Below are 15,303 nucleotides of genomic sequence, written 5' to 3' on the forward strand. Positions count from 1 at the left end.
GCTTTTTCACTCTTCTCTTTCACTTTCATCAAGAGGCTCTTTAATTCCTCTTCGCTTTCTGCCATAAGGATGGTATCTTCTGCATATCTTGAGGTTATTGAGATTTCTCCTGGCAATCTTGATTTCAGCTTGTGCTTCATCCAGCCTGGCATTTCACATGAGGTACTCTGCATATAAATTAAATAAGCAAGGTGACAGTATACAGCCTTGACGTACTCCTTTCCCAATTTGGAATCAGTCTGTTGTTCCATGTCCTTTTCTAACTGTTGCTTCTTGACCTGTATACAGATTTCTCAGGAGTCAGGTAAGGAGGTCTAGTGTTCCCATCTCTTGAAGAATTTTCCACAGTTTGTTGTGATCCACGCAGTCAAAGGCCTAATATAGTCAGTGAAGCAGAAGAAGATATTTTTCTGGAGCTCTCTTACTCTTTCTACGACACAGTGGATGTGGGCAATTTGATCTCTTTCCCTCTGGCTCTGGGCTTCCCTGGTAGCTCAGATGGTAAAGAATCCTCCTGCAATGCAGGAGACTGAGGTCCAGTCCCTGGGTCAGGAAGATCACCTGGAGAAGGGAATGGCCATCCACTCTGGTATTCTTGCCTCGAGAATTCCATGGATAGAGGTCCCTGTCGGGCTACAGTCCATGGGGTCACAAAGAGTCAGACATGACTGAATGACTTTCACTTTCCTCTGCCTTTTCTACATCCAGCTTGAACATCTGAAAGTTCTCGGTTCACATACTGTTGAAGCTTCGCTTGAAGAATATTGAGCATTACTTTGCTAGCATGTGAAATAGTGCAGTTGTTCTATAGTTTGAACATTCTTTGGCATTGCCTTTCTTTGGGATTGGAATGAAAACTGACTTTTTCCAGTCCTGGGGCCACTGCTGAGGTTTCCAAATTTGCTGGCATATTGAGTTCAGCACTTTTCACAGCATCATCTTTTAGGATTTGAAATAGCTCATCTGGAATTCCATCACCTCCACTAGCTTTGTTCATAGTGATGCTTCCTAAGGCCCACTTGACTTTGCATTCCAGGCTGTCTGGCTCTAGGTGAGAGATCACACCATTGTGGTTATCTGGGTCATGAAGATTGTTTTTGTATAGTTCTTCTATGTATTCTTTGGAGAAGGAAATGGCAACCCACTCCAGTACTCTTGCTTGGAAAATCCCATGGATGGAGGAGCCTGGTAGGCTACAGTCCATGGGGTCACAAAGAGTCGGACATGACTGAGCGACTTCACTTTCACTTTCTTTATGTATTCTTACCACCACTTCTTAATATCTTCTGCTTCCGTTAGGTCCATATCATTTCTGTCCTTTATTGTGCCCATCTTTGTATGAAATGTTCCCTTGGTATCTCTAATTTTCTTGAAGAGATCTCTAGTCTTTCCCACTCTATTGTTTTCCTCTATTGCTTTGCATTGATCACTGAGGAAGACTTTCTTTCTTATCTCTCCTTGCTATTCTTTTGAACTCTGCATTCATATGGGTATATCTTTCCTTTTCTCCTTTGCCTTTAGCCTCTCTTCTTTTCACAGCTATTTGTAAGGCTTCGTCAGACAACCGTTTTGTCTTTCTGCATTTCATTTTCTTGGGGATGGTCTTGATCCCTGTCTCCTGTACAATGTCATGAGCCTCCATCCTTAGTTCTTCAGACACTCCGTCTATCAGATCTGATCCCTTAAATCTATTTCTCACTTCCACTGTATCATTGTAAGGGATTTGATTTAGGTCATACCTGCATGGTCTAGTGGTTTTCCCTACTTTCTTCAATTTAAGTCTGAATTGGGCAATAAGGAGTTCATGATCTGAGCCACAGTCAGCTCCTGGTCCAGTTCACTGACTACTAAAATGTTGATGCTCACTCTTGCCATCTCCCGTTTGAGCACTCCCAAGTTACCTTGACTCACGGACCTAATGTTCCAGGCTCCTGTGCAGTGTCTTCTCTACAGCATCGGACTTTACTTCCACCACCAGTCACACCCACAGCTGGGTGGTGTTGTTGCCTTGGTTCAGCCTCTTCATTCTTTCTGGAGCTATTTCTCCACTCTTCTCCTGTAGCATGTTGAGCACCAACTGAACTGGGGAGTTCATCTTTCAGTGTCATATTTTTTTGCCTTTTGATACTGTTCATTGACTAGATGGACCTTTGTTAGCGAAGTGATGTTTCTTCTTTTTAATATGATGTCTATGTTGCTCTTAGCTTTTCTTCCAAGGAGCAAGCATCTTTTAATTTCATGGCTGCAGTCACCATCTGCAGTGATTTTGGAGCCCAAGAAAATTAAGTCTGTCGCTGTTTTGATTGTTTTCCCATCTATTTGCCATAAAGTGATGGGACCAGATGCTGTGATCTTCGTTTTTTGATTGTTGAGTTTTAAGCCAGCTTTTTCACTCTCTTCTTCCACCTTCATCAAGGGTCTCTTATCACTCTGGATTTCTTTTGATGAATTTGTGGGGGAGAAAGTGGTCTCCCTGTCCTATTCCTCTACCGTCTTAGCTCCCTCCTCCTTGGATTTCTTTCATACTGTTTTCTTTTGTGATTGCTATGGCCAGGACTTTCAATACTGTGTTGAATTAAAGTGGCAGGGAACTGCATTCTTGTTATGTTCCTGATCTTAGAGAAAATGCTTTCAGCTTTTCACTGTTGAGTCTGATGTAAGCCATGGGCTTGTCATTTATGGCCTTTCTTATATTTAGGTATGTTCCCTCTGTATTCACTTTGTTGAAAGTTTTAAATTACAAATGCATGTTGGATTTTGTCAGGAACTTTTTCTGCATCTGTTTAGATGATCATATAGTTTTTTTAATTCTTCAATTTGTTAATGTGATGTACCACATTAATTCTACAGATGTTGAATCATTCTTGCATCCTGGGATAAATTCTGCTTTTCATGGTATATGATGCTTTTAATGTACTGTATTGTTGAATTGGTTTGCTAATATTTTGTTGTGGATTTTTGCATCTAGTTCATCAGTGATACTGGCCTGTGATTTTCTTTTTTTGTGATGTCTTTGGTGTTGGTATCAGGGTGATGCTGTCCTCTTAGGATGGGAAGAATCAGAAGTGTTCCTTCCTCTGCAATTTTTTGGCATGGTTTGGGAAAGATTTGTGTTAACTCTTCTACAAATGTTTGGCAGAATTCACCTGTGAAGCCACCTGGTCCTGGACTTTTGTTTGCTGGAAATTTTTTTTTATTACTGACTATGTTTCATTACTGGTAGTTGGTCTGTTCATATTTTCTATTTCTTCCTGGTTCAGTCTTGGGAGATTGTACATTTCTAGGAGTTTGTCCATTTCTTCTAGGTTGTCCATTTTGTCAGTATTTGGATATAATTGTTTGTAGTGATCTCATATGACCTTTGTATTTCTGTAGTGTTGATTGTAACTTCTCCTTTTTTATTTCTAATTTTATTTATTTGAGCCCACACTCTTTTTTTCTTGATGAATCTGCACATGCTTATGTCTTAAAGGGAGTGATTTGTATTCAGTAATGGGATCACTCTGCTTACCTAACTATTTGCTTGACTGTATAGCTTCTGAAGTTTAAAGTGTGCAAGTAGAGTAAAATATGAGATTTTAGTACATGATAAATGGATGCGTCTATGAGTAGTGCATATGTAAAATCAGTTCTTTAAGTCCACAATTCAGATGTACACATTCACACATATACACGCACATGTGCTCATAACATGAAGTCAGTTACAATCAGTCTTAGGTTTTAGGTTCAAAAGTTTAGGTAGATAGCTGTCAAACTATGTATGTGTATATATATAAATATGTGTATACATTAAAAACTTTTTAAACTTCCTTTCAGACTGACTGGATGGGTGCTGCTGAAACTGTTCAACAGCTTCTTTTGGAATATTCAGATTCACAAGGGTCAACTTGAGATGGTTAAAGCTGCAACTGAGGCAAGAATTATGTGAACCTGTCATTCTTTCTTCTCTACATTTTGCAGAGTGATTTTGGAATTCTTTGGGGAATGTTTTTTTGTATACTCTTGTCCAGTCCCACACATTTGCAAGTTTTCTCCATGTGAGATAACTACAGTAGCTTTGTATTTGGGGGGACAGGTGGCGTAAAGAAGGACCTATCAGCAATATGCAGGATTCCTTCTGTAAGTTACCTTGCAATAATTCTGAAAATCAAATAGAACAATCCTTATTTTATGAATGAGGAAATAAAGGCATGTATAGATTAAAAAACTGTCCCAAGTTATGGCCAATAGGTCATTTCTCTAGAATTTCAAACAACCTTGTGTCCAAAACCTACATTCTTTTTATATAATTAGGGCTTCTTCTCAGAAGATATATGACGGTGTCACCTTGAACTCTAGATTGCTCTCTTCCTTCCCTGATTATTTTTCGTTGTTGCAGTTGTTGTTAGCTAGGTAATAAATAATTGAAATATTAATTGCCACTCTTATTTACTGAAAAATGTTTTTATAGAATGAGTCGCTAATTAGCTAGTGTTTGAATGATTCTAACCAAATGTTCGAACTGTGATTCAACTTTTCATTTGAATTTTAAATTTGGCATTTTTCCTTTTGCTAGATGAATTTGCCGCTTATATTTCTGCCAGTTCATAGATCACACATTGACTATCTCCTGCTCACTTTCATTCTCTTCTGCCATAACATCAAAGCGCCGTACATTGCTTCAGGCAATAACCTCAACATCCCCATCTTCAGGTAAGATTACCTTATTTTGGAAGTTAAGGTATGAAGATTATGTTTTGAATTTTTATTTTTTTATTATAACTTTAGATACATTTTATTGTAACGAGGACACTAGGAATTTTAGCTTTGTTTTAAAAGAATGCATATTTATTGTGGAAAATTTGGAAAGTACAAAAAAGACTCAGCAACTAACACTTAGATCAATTCTGACTGTGTCAGTTCAGATAAAAGATGATGAAGGCTTAAAGAAAGGTATAATAGTTCTCTCAGAGAAGCGGTTGTAGATTTGAGAAGTGTTTAGTCTCAAACTTCAGAGCACAAAGCATCGCTCAGGTCAGCTGTGTGAGGAATAGAGTGAGAAGGATGAGTGTGGAGAGTGACCCGAGGGGAGGAGGCTGGCGGGTCGTTCAGGCAGGGCCTCGCAAGGGGGCGGTCACTGCTTTGCATGCCAGGGAGTCTGATCCTCAGCCGCACAGTCCAGGGAGTTCCTTCCTAATCCCTCGGTTCAGAGTTCTGTAGCTAATCTGACTCACGTGACTGAAGAGAAGCCATTCATACATGCAGTCAGCCAATACTTGCCCACATGTGCTCCAGGCAAGGGTGAACAAGACACATAGTTCTTGCTTTCAAATAGTTCATATGAAATAGCGGGGAATATAGACAAACAGCTAACTCTAATTCACTGTGAAATGATGCTACAGACTTTTCCAAATATCATGCTTTTCCAAAGATCAGAATTTCTATGCTTTTTCTCATGGGTACCTCTTCCCAGTATCAAGGAACCTGGAAAGCTGGATTAGAAAGTCATCAAAAAAAATGTTTCTTTTTTGAAAGGGAGCTTCCCTGATAACTCAGTTGGTAAAGAATCTGCTTGCAATGCAGGAGACCTTGGTTTGATTCCTGGGTTGGGAAGATCCACCGGAGAAGGGTTTGACTACCCATTCCAGTATTCTGGGTCTTCCCTTATGGCTTAGCTGGTCAAGAATCGGCCTGCGATGCGGGAGACCTGGGTTCGATCCCTGGGTTGGGAAGATCCCCTGGAGAAAGGAAAGGCTACCCACTCCAGTATTCTGGCCTGGAGAATTCCATGGACTGTATAGTCCATGGGGTCACAAAGAGTTGGATATGATTGAGCGAATTTCACTCACTTTTTCGAAAATGTGTTTAGGCATAGACTGAGCATGAAGAGGGCTGTTTCACCTGGGCTCTAGAGAAGCCTTGCCCATAATAGTTTGCCTCTTCTATAATCAGAACAACTTATGTACTCATTCCCTCCATGTTGGATTGGTTCTCAAGGGCGATCTCTGGGAATTGCTTAATAAACACTGATAATTTCTTCCCTTTTCATGACCTCTGTGCCAGTTAGCTTACCATTCCTTCAGCTATGACAGACTCTAAATAATCCGACCTGTTTATTTGCAGTGTTCTTTTGTTACATGTCAGCCTGTACAGTCACAAACCACTTTTCAGGATGGGTTATTTTTGTGGATGGTTCATCTCCTTAAGAATTTGTTCTGCAAAGTTTAACTTTCAGAGAGTTAAGTTAACTGTCAAAGATGTTAAGTTCCAGGGATATCTTACTGTCTTCCTTATGCTGACTATAGAAGGTGCCCAAAACTGTGTATTAATACTTATATTAATATCACACTATTTGAACAGAGGAGGAGGATCTGAGATTGGAAAGGTTGACAAGTATTGGAAAATTTCAGCCTACTATCAAAATAATTAATCAATTTTGTAGGCAGAGATGTGGGGTTGTAAGAATTGTTTATTCTATGTATGCATAAATGAAGCAAATTTTTATTTCATGCTTTGAGAGGATGGTTATGCTTGGTTCTAGTTTGATAAACTTATCGTTATCTCACTGGGATACTCTCTAAGAAATAACTTACTTGAGAAAATTTCCCCAAAGGAGCTTTTGTAATATCACATTCATCTTGAAGTGAATGTACCGTAGGAAAATTTGGGAATGTCTATGAGTTGACTCATTGAAAAAGACCCTGATGCTGGGAGGGATTGGGGGCAGGAGGAGAAGGGGACGACAGAGGATGAGATGGCTGGATGGCATCACCAACTCGATGGACATGAGTTTGAGTAAACTCTGGGAGTTGGTGATGGACAGGGAGGCCTGGAGTGCTGCGATTTATGGGGTCACAAAGAGTCGGACACAACTGAGCAACTGAACTGAACTGAACTGAAAGATCAGTGTCTTGAGACCCTGGACAGGGTTTTAAAATTGAGCAGTATTTTATAATCCTCTTAAAATCTGTACCAGCACCTCTGCAGGGTAATGTATCATGGAAACTCCTTTTGGCATATAACAGATAAAACAGAGCGTCATTATACACAGTGACATTCTGAAAGCTCATGCATAATGTAAATGATAGAAATTGGTCATCTATATGGATAATGTCCATATTTTCATAATCAGCAGCTCAAAGAATACCTGTGGCTTATATCCATGCTGGAATTTGAGTCTTCTTTTTACATTATTTTTAAATTAATGCATTCTTCAATTTATAGTACTTTGATCCGTAAGCTTGGAGGCTTCTTCATACGACGGAGGCTAGATGAGACACCAGATGGACGGAAAGATATTCTCTATAGAGCTTTGCTCCATGGGGTATGTGTGATCTCTAATTATCCTTCAAGTTGTTATGGTAGCGATTACAGTAGAAGAAAGAGAGATTTGATTGAGATTTTAAAAAAACCGTTGTCTGAGTAATTATTTCAGTGATTATGGCTTGGGTATGAGTTTGCTAATTACTTTTTGTTATCATCAAAATATAACATTGTAGGTGCTCTTTTGCTATTATTTGTGTAAAATATTTGGTCTGCAGTGAAGTTTTAAGGATTTGTTGTTTTTAAGATTTAACTTTGCTGAACTTACTCTAAGTTCATGAGTTCGTATTTTCCTTTCTTCTTACATTCCAGCATATAGTTGAACTACTTCGACAGCAGCAGTTCTTGGAGATTTTTCTTGAAGGCACACGCTCGAGGAGTGGAAAAATCTCCTGTGCTCGGGCAGGGCTTTTGTCAGTTGTGGTAGATACTCTGTCTACCAACACCATCCCAGACATCTTGATAATACCTGTTGGGATCTCCTACGATCGTATTATTGAGGGTCATTACAATGGTGAACAACTGGTAAGAAGACCACCTGCACAAAAGTCATCTTGGCTTTTTTAGCCTTTTGCTTTTAGATAAGTGCTTTTCGAATTAGTTGAGAATATTCTTGGTACTCTCTAATTTTATAACGCATGGTAGGCTGGGCTTTCATCTCCTACAGCAGCCTGATTGGTAGTGCTAACGTGTCTTCCTGCACTTGGAGGAATTGCCATGATTAGATTAATCAACACCAGCCTTAGTCATAGAGTTGGGAAATGAAAGAATACTTGATACTGAGTTACCATCTTTGCCCTGGGAAGGGTATATGTGGCTTGGTCTAGTCAGGGCTTATTGCTTATGTGTAGAGTTTTAAGTTAAACCTGAAGAATTGGTGGGATCATGTTGGCAAAGCAGCTACAAGTTATTTTGATAAGTGGCAGCAATTTTTTAATTGAACTTTCTATTGAACAGTTACGAAAAGAATGCATCCATCATACACATGTAGCTTGAATTAGCACAAAGTGAACACACCTACATAATCGCACTGAAGTTGAGGACCCTAGAAACCCTCCTTATCCATTCTCTCATTGCTGTCCCCTCATGGGTAGCCGGTTATCTTTACTTCTTACAGAATAGATTGGCTTGCCTGTTTTTGATCATTATATAAATGGAGCTATGTAGCATGTGGACTTTTTGTCTCTGGTTTCCTTTGCTCAAGCAACAACTTAGTAGGATAGTTAGAATTTGTTCATTGTCATAGCTGTGTAATATTGCAGTGTATGAGTATACAATTTGTCTATTCTACTGTTGAAAAAAAAGTTTGGTTTTCCGGTTTGGGCTGTGATCATTCTTAAACCTTTCTCTTGATGACCATATGTATGCATTTTGTTGAGTATATACCCAGGAGTGGAATTGATGGATCATAAAGCATAGGTACATTCAGTTTTGTAGATGCTGCCAAACAGTTTTCCAGAATGGTTTTACCAACTTACTGTTCTTCCCAGCAGTGTGCAAGTTCCAGAGGGATTTAGTTTTGTTCTTATTTAGTGTGGAAGTCCTGGTCATGGTACTTATTTCAAGCTTATTGTTCAAAACATACTGGAAACTCAAGTACTCCTAATAAATAATAAAGAGATAGACGTGGATAATTATCTGTATCTCTCTTGTGAGACCCCCTTCTGTGTTGCCTGTGTCCATCCTGAACATATGCTCCCTCACCCTGATGGGGTCTCCTGATGTCATATCTGAGTCCCATGTCCATTCTACAGTTGTCATTGTGTCTTATGCATGTTAAATATTCAGGAAACACTCACTGAATGAACAGTTGGCTTACAGGCCAGGGCTGAATTTGGTGTTTGGTTGCTTAATGTTATATATTTGGACCATCATGATCATCAGATCACAATAGGGTGGCCTCTTTGTTTTTATCTGAGAACCGCAGAACAGATTTTCAGGCTATTATGTCATCTTTATCTTTCAGTAGTTTGCAGTTGTATTTTTGTAAATGAGGTAAACAATGCATTAAAAGAAGTTAAATGTTTCCTTTTTCATTGGCCAAATTACCTTCCCAGTGATATCATTACATCTTTTAGCATCTTTGAGTGCTCAATATTTTCTGGCAGGTCTCAGCAAATGGATATCTATTTTCCTTCTTCATTCATTATTTTTCCAGACAAACCTTCAGTTTCCATAAAAAAAAATTCATAAACTTTATCTTTGGATAATAATATTTGTGTATTTGTTAGCTTTACTGCTTACCATACTATTCTTTCAAAATTGCAAACTAGGGAAAACCCAAGAAGAATGAGAGCCTCTGGAGCATAGCGAGAGGCGTTATCAGAATGTTACGAAAAAACTACGGCTGTGTCAGAGTGGATTTTGCACAACCATTTTCCTTAAAGGTGAGTGTCAGTTGAGATGAAGCTGTGTGGCAGCATTGGTCTAGCTCAGTGTCGGAAGATCTGGACTCCAGACCAGCCTCTGATACCCCTTCTCCATGTGACTTACAGCCTCAGTTTCTTCTTTTGTAGGACAAGACTCTGACAAGAGTAGTATTTCCTGAATTTTTCCACCGAAATATGCCTGTTGACAAAGGAGACTAAATGTCTGTCTTTGGGAAATACCAGTTTCATAATTTTTTGCTGCCTTTTATAATTCATGAGAATTTTGCATATTGCTTTATATATATCAATATTTTGTATGTTATGTTTTAAAATTGCCTCTAGGAGACATTTTTAAAAACATGCCTCACAGCTGGGTAACACTGATGGTCCAGGGTGATGCTCTGTTCTACTGAGTGGAGTCTAATGCCCACATATTCAGAGCCAGAGTGCCATCCTCACGGAGAGGCCTGGGACTGGTGGGTCTCTGAGGTTCTGTAGTTTTAAATTCTTCAGATTTTCAAATTGGCAAAGGAGAAAGAGAAGGATGGGGAGTTGGGAACTCAACGATAAGGCACAGAGATCCTGCCTCTCCTTCTGTTCCGCTTCTTGGTTTTATTTTAAGGAAGTCTGACTGCTATGCTATTTGCTTTCTGGTTAGGGACCTTGTCATTTCTTACCACTTTTTTTTTTTTTTTTAATACTGCAGAACTTCTCTTGTTTTTGCTTTTAAATTGAGATTCTTTTGAATATAATATGACCTTCGGGTTGTCAGATTGCCTTTAAAAGGGTATGGTTGGTCAATTATCACTGTTAATAATATTGGCAATGCCAACTAATTTCATGAAGATGTGAGAAAAGTTAAATTTTGCCCTTAATTTTTAAATGATTTTGCTTAACTGTCATCCTGTCTTTGGAGCTTCAGTTCTTAGATTTCATGCTTAACAACATTCTATGAGTCATTCTGCACTTCTGAAGATAGTTTAGGCTATAGAAAGTATTTCTCATGTTATATATCAATAGTATGGCTCATTTTATTAAAAACTCCCTTTTTACTTTTTGAAGATGAAATTACATTTTATACATGTTTATGGAAGTGAGACAGTGGGAGTAAATGATTGTATTTGATTTTTCCAGGAATATTTAGAAACCCAAAGTCAGAAACCTGTTTCTGCTCCACTTTCTTTGGAGCAAGCACTGTTGCCAGCTATACTTCCCTCAAGGTAAGATTTATCACCAGATGGTCAATACCAAAATTAGATTGATTATATTCTTTGCAGCCAAAGATGGAGAAGCTCTATACAGTCAGCAAAAACAAGACTGGGAGCTGACTGTGGCTGAGATCATGAACTCCTTATTGGCAAATTCAGACTTAAATTGAAGAAAGTAGGGAAAACCACTAGACCATTCAGGTATGACCTAAATCAAATCCCTTATGATGATACAGTGGAAGTGAGAAATAGATTCAAGGAACTACATCTGATAGAGTACCTGATGAACTATGGATGGAGGTTTGTGACATCGTACAGGAGACAGGGATCAAGACCATCCCCAAGAAAAAGAAATGCAGAAAGGCAAAATGGTTGTCTGATGAGGCCTTACAAATAGCTGTGAAAAGAAGAGAAACTAAAGGCAAAGGAGAAAAGGAAAGATATACCCATTTGAATGCAGAGTTCCAAAGAATAGCAAGGAGAGATAAGAAAGCCTTCCTCAGTGATCAATGCAAAGAAACAGAGGAAAACAATAGAGTGGGAAAGACTAGAGATCTCTTCAAGAAAATTAGAGATACCAAGGGAATATTTCATGCAAAGATGGGCACAATAAAGGACAGAAATGATATGGACCTAACGGAAGCAGAAGATTTTAAGAAGTGGTGGCAAGAATACACAGAAAAACTATACAAACAAGATCTTCATGACCCAGATAATTATGATGGTGTGATCAGTCACCTAGAGCCAGATATACTGGAATGTGAAGTCAAGTGGACCTTAGGAAGCAGCACTATGAACAAAGCTAGTGGAGGTGATGGAATTCCAGCTGAGCTATTTCAAATCCTAAAAGATGATGCTGTGAAAGTGCTACACCCAATATGCCAGCAAATTTGGAAAACTCAGCAGTGGCCTCAGGACTGGAAAAGGTCAGTTTTCATTCCAATCCCAAAGAAAGGCAATGACAAAGAATGCTCAAACTACCACATAATTGCACTCATCTCACACACTAGTAAAGTAATGCTCAAAATTCTCCAAGCCAGGCTTCTATAGTACGTGAACCATGAACTTCCAGATGTACAAGCTGGATTTAGAAAAGGCAGAGGAGCCAGAGATCAAATTGCCAACATCCGCCGGATCATTGAAAAAGCAAGAGAGTTCCAGAAAAACATCTATTTCTGCTTTGTTGACTCTGCCAAAGCCTTGACTGTGTGGATCACAACAAACTATAGAAAATTCTGAAAGAGATGGGAATACCAGACCACCTGACCTGCCTCTTGAGAAATCTGTATGCAGGTCAGGAAGCAACAGTTAGAACTGGACATGGAACAACAAACTGGTTCCAAATAGGGAAAGGAGTACATTAAAGGCTGTATATTGTCAACCGTGCTTATTTAACTTATATGCAGAGTACACCATGAGAAACGCTGGGCTGGAAGAAGCACAAGCTGGAATCAAGATTGCTGGGAGAAATCTCAATAACCTCAGGTATGCAGATGACACCACCCTTATGGCAGAAAGTGAAGAGGAACTAAAAAGCCTCTGATGAAAGTGAAAGAGGAGAGTGAAAAAGTTGGCTTAGAGCTCAACATTCAGAAAACTAAGATCATGGCATCTGGTCCCATCACTTCATGGCAAATAGATGGGGAAACAGTGGAAACAGTGTCAGACTTTATTTTCTTGGACTCCAAAATCACTGCAGATGGTGATTGCAGCCATGAAATTAAAAGACGCTTACTCCTTGGAAGAAAAGTAATGACCAACATAGACAGCCTTTTAAAAAGCAGAGACATTACTTTGACAAGAAAGGTCCATCTAGTCAAGGCTATGGTTTTTCCAGTGGTCATGTATGGATGTGAGAGTTGGACTATAAAGAAAGCTGAGCACTGAAGAGTTGATGCTTTTGAACTGTGGTTTTGGAGAAGACTCTTGAGAGCTCCTTGGACTGCAAGGAGATCCAACCAGTCCATCCTAAAGGAAATCAGTCCTGAATATTCATTGAAAGGACTGATGCAGAAACTGAAACTCCAATACTTTGGCCACTTGATTCGAAGAGCTGACTCATTTTGAAAATACCCTGATGCTAGGAAAGACTGAAGGCGGGAGAAGGGGACAACAGAAGATGAGATGGTTGGATGGCATCACTGACTCATTGGACATGAGTTTGAGTAAACTCCCTGAGTTGTGATGGACAGGGAGGCCTGGCACACTGCATTTCATGGGGTCGCAAAGAGTCGGACACGACTGAGTGACTGAACCGAACTGAACTGAAGATTTATAGAAGTTTTTTATACTGATTATCTGTTATTTATTATATCGGGCTTCCCAGGTGGAGCCAATGGTAAAGAGCCTGCCTGCCAATGCAGGAGACTTAAGAGATACTGGTTCCATCCCTGGGTCAGGAAGATCCCCTGGAAAGGAGCACAGCAGCCCACTCCTGTATTCTTGCCTGGAGAATCCCAGGACAGAGGAGCCTGGCAGGCTGCAACGTCCACAGGGTCGCAGTGAGGTCGGACATGACCGAAGTGACTCAGCACACACGGATTTCTTATATTGCATGGAAAAAATTGGCTAGCTTTGTTAAGGACATTCATATTCTTGTTTTTACTTCCTCACTTGAGGAATTTTTCTCTTGGTCTAGTAAAGGATCTTGAAATAATGTGTTTGTGTTTTAGTTTGAAGGTTTTTGATTATTTGGATCTTAAAATCTTTTTGATTTTGTGACTCACATATGAGTTCTTATTTGATTTCTGCTTTTGAATACTTGAAATGTTCTTTTTGGTATTAGTTTAGCCTATGCATATTGCACATTCATGTAACATGTAAGAGTTTCTTATGTGAATTTTCCAGAATTCAAATCAAATGGTCACTTAGAGAAATATTAAGCCTTTCTTTTTATATGTTCAGATGTTGAATTTTTGAAATGGTTTTAAAATGGAGCATCATGTTTTATGCATTCTTTCTGCCAGTGAGTTCTGAAAGTGATGTACCAACAGATTACTTAGTTATAAATAAATAACATGTTGTGTTCAGGAGAGTGTCTTAAATATAATGAGGTATGTGTGTGCTAGTTACTCAGTCGTGTCCAACTCTTTGTGACCCCATGGACTGTAGCCCACCAGGCTCCTCTGTCCATGAAATTCTCCAGGCAAGAATACTGGAGTGGGTAGCCATTCCCTTCTCCAGGGGAGCTTCCTGACCCAGGGATTGAATGAACCCGGATCTCCTGCATTGCAGGCAGATTCTTTACCATCTGAGCCACCAGGGAAGCCCATAATGAAGTATATTTTGGAGTAAAACAACTCATAGAAATAATCTATTTGAGGTTTAAATTTAGAATATGTAGTAATTTAAAGTATCTAATACATTTGTATCTCATGTCACTTGCTTTGTGAAAGATTGGGGTTATAGAAGTCTAATTAAAAAAAAAAAAACAAAAAACTTTTTAGACCCAGTGATGCTGCTGATGAAGGCACAGACATGTCCGTTAACGAATCCAGAAATGCAACAGATGAATCCTGCCGAAGGAGACTGATTGCACATCTGGCTGACCACATTCTCTTCAGTAAGTAGAATTCCACTCTTTCATTCCAAAATTCAGATTCAGTGTGATGCAGTGCGAACCATACAGGTTTTGGAATCTGCCAAAGTTAGATTCTACTTCTGGTTCTAGAACTAACACGCAGTGGGTACTAAGTAAGTTATGAGAAGGAAGATCATGCTGAGAGGATTTGAGATAACTGAATGAAACATCTCACATCTCACACAGTGCCTAATAATTAATAGATGCTCATGAATTAGTCTCTTTGAACCCATTTGTGGTACAGCTTCTAGGTTTATGGTTGCACGTCCCTTTCCCTTGTGACCTCGTGATCCTTTTTATTTGGTAAATATTGTGTGTCTTTTGCATGTAAAGCTTTATTCTGGCTGTGGGGACTACACATTGAGTCATTGGCTCTGTACCTAAAGAGGTTCTGCTCTTCTCAGTGGGGCGGTTGTACACTAATAATGCAAGTGGGAGTGAATCAGAGTGGAGCGAGTTACATGCAGAGTTAGCCATCCTTAAGTTGCAAATGGCAGCATTGTTATTATGTTGTAGAGGCTGCTTTAAGATCGGAAGCACAATAGCTTGGGATTTCTTTGCCCTTCCCTCTGTCTCCTCCCCATCAGATTAGGCCCTCCGCACTTCCTGTCAGTGTGAGGGCATCCTCACCTCATCTTGCTCCTTTCTGTCTAGCTGCTGCTGCTACTGCTTTATGCTGGGCCAAGATCTTCTTTTCTGACCATGTCTGATGGAGTCTCTGTTTAAATCCTGGATGCTGAAAATAATACATCCTTAAATGTTGAAAAACTGGAAAGTAAAGATAAAACCCGCTACCCAGATGACCAGATGGGTTGCTGTCTAGTCTATAAAAATATTTTTCTTT

General features: G+C 39.4%; 1 protein-coding gene across 5 annotated transcripts in view; it reads left to right on the plus strand.

Moving 5' to 3' along the window:
* The window catches only part of GPAM (glycerol-3-phosphate acyltransferase, mitochondrial), a 68,298-nt gene that overhangs the window by 40,996 nt on the left and 11,999 nt on the right, over positions 1–15,303 (plus strand). For all 5 annotated transcript variants that reach the window (XM_043475718.1, XM_043475719.1, XM_043475716.1 and 2 more), the window contains 7 exons: positions 3,817–3,913; positions 4,556–4,692; positions 7,204–7,303; positions 7,615–7,827; positions 9,576–9,689; positions 10,806–10,891; positions 14,326–14,441. In XM_043475718.1, coding sequence (XP_043331653.1) covers positions 3,817–3,913; positions 4,556–4,692; positions 7,204–7,303; positions 7,615–7,827; positions 9,576–9,689; positions 10,806–10,891; positions 14,326–14,441 — 863 coding nt within the window. The remainder of the gene's footprint in view (positions 1–3,816; positions 3,914–4,555; positions 4,693–7,203; positions 7,304–7,614; positions 7,828–9,575; positions 9,690–10,805; positions 10,892–14,325; positions 14,442–15,303) is intronic.

Source organism: Cervus canadensis, chromosome 8 (genome assembly GCF_019320065.1).
Source record: "Cervus canadensis isolate Bull #8, Minnesota chromosome 8, ASM1932006v1, whole genome shotgun sequence".
Classification (NCBI taxonomy): domain Eukaryota; kingdom Metazoa; phylum Chordata; class Mammalia; order Artiodactyla; family Cervidae; genus Cervus; species Cervus canadensis.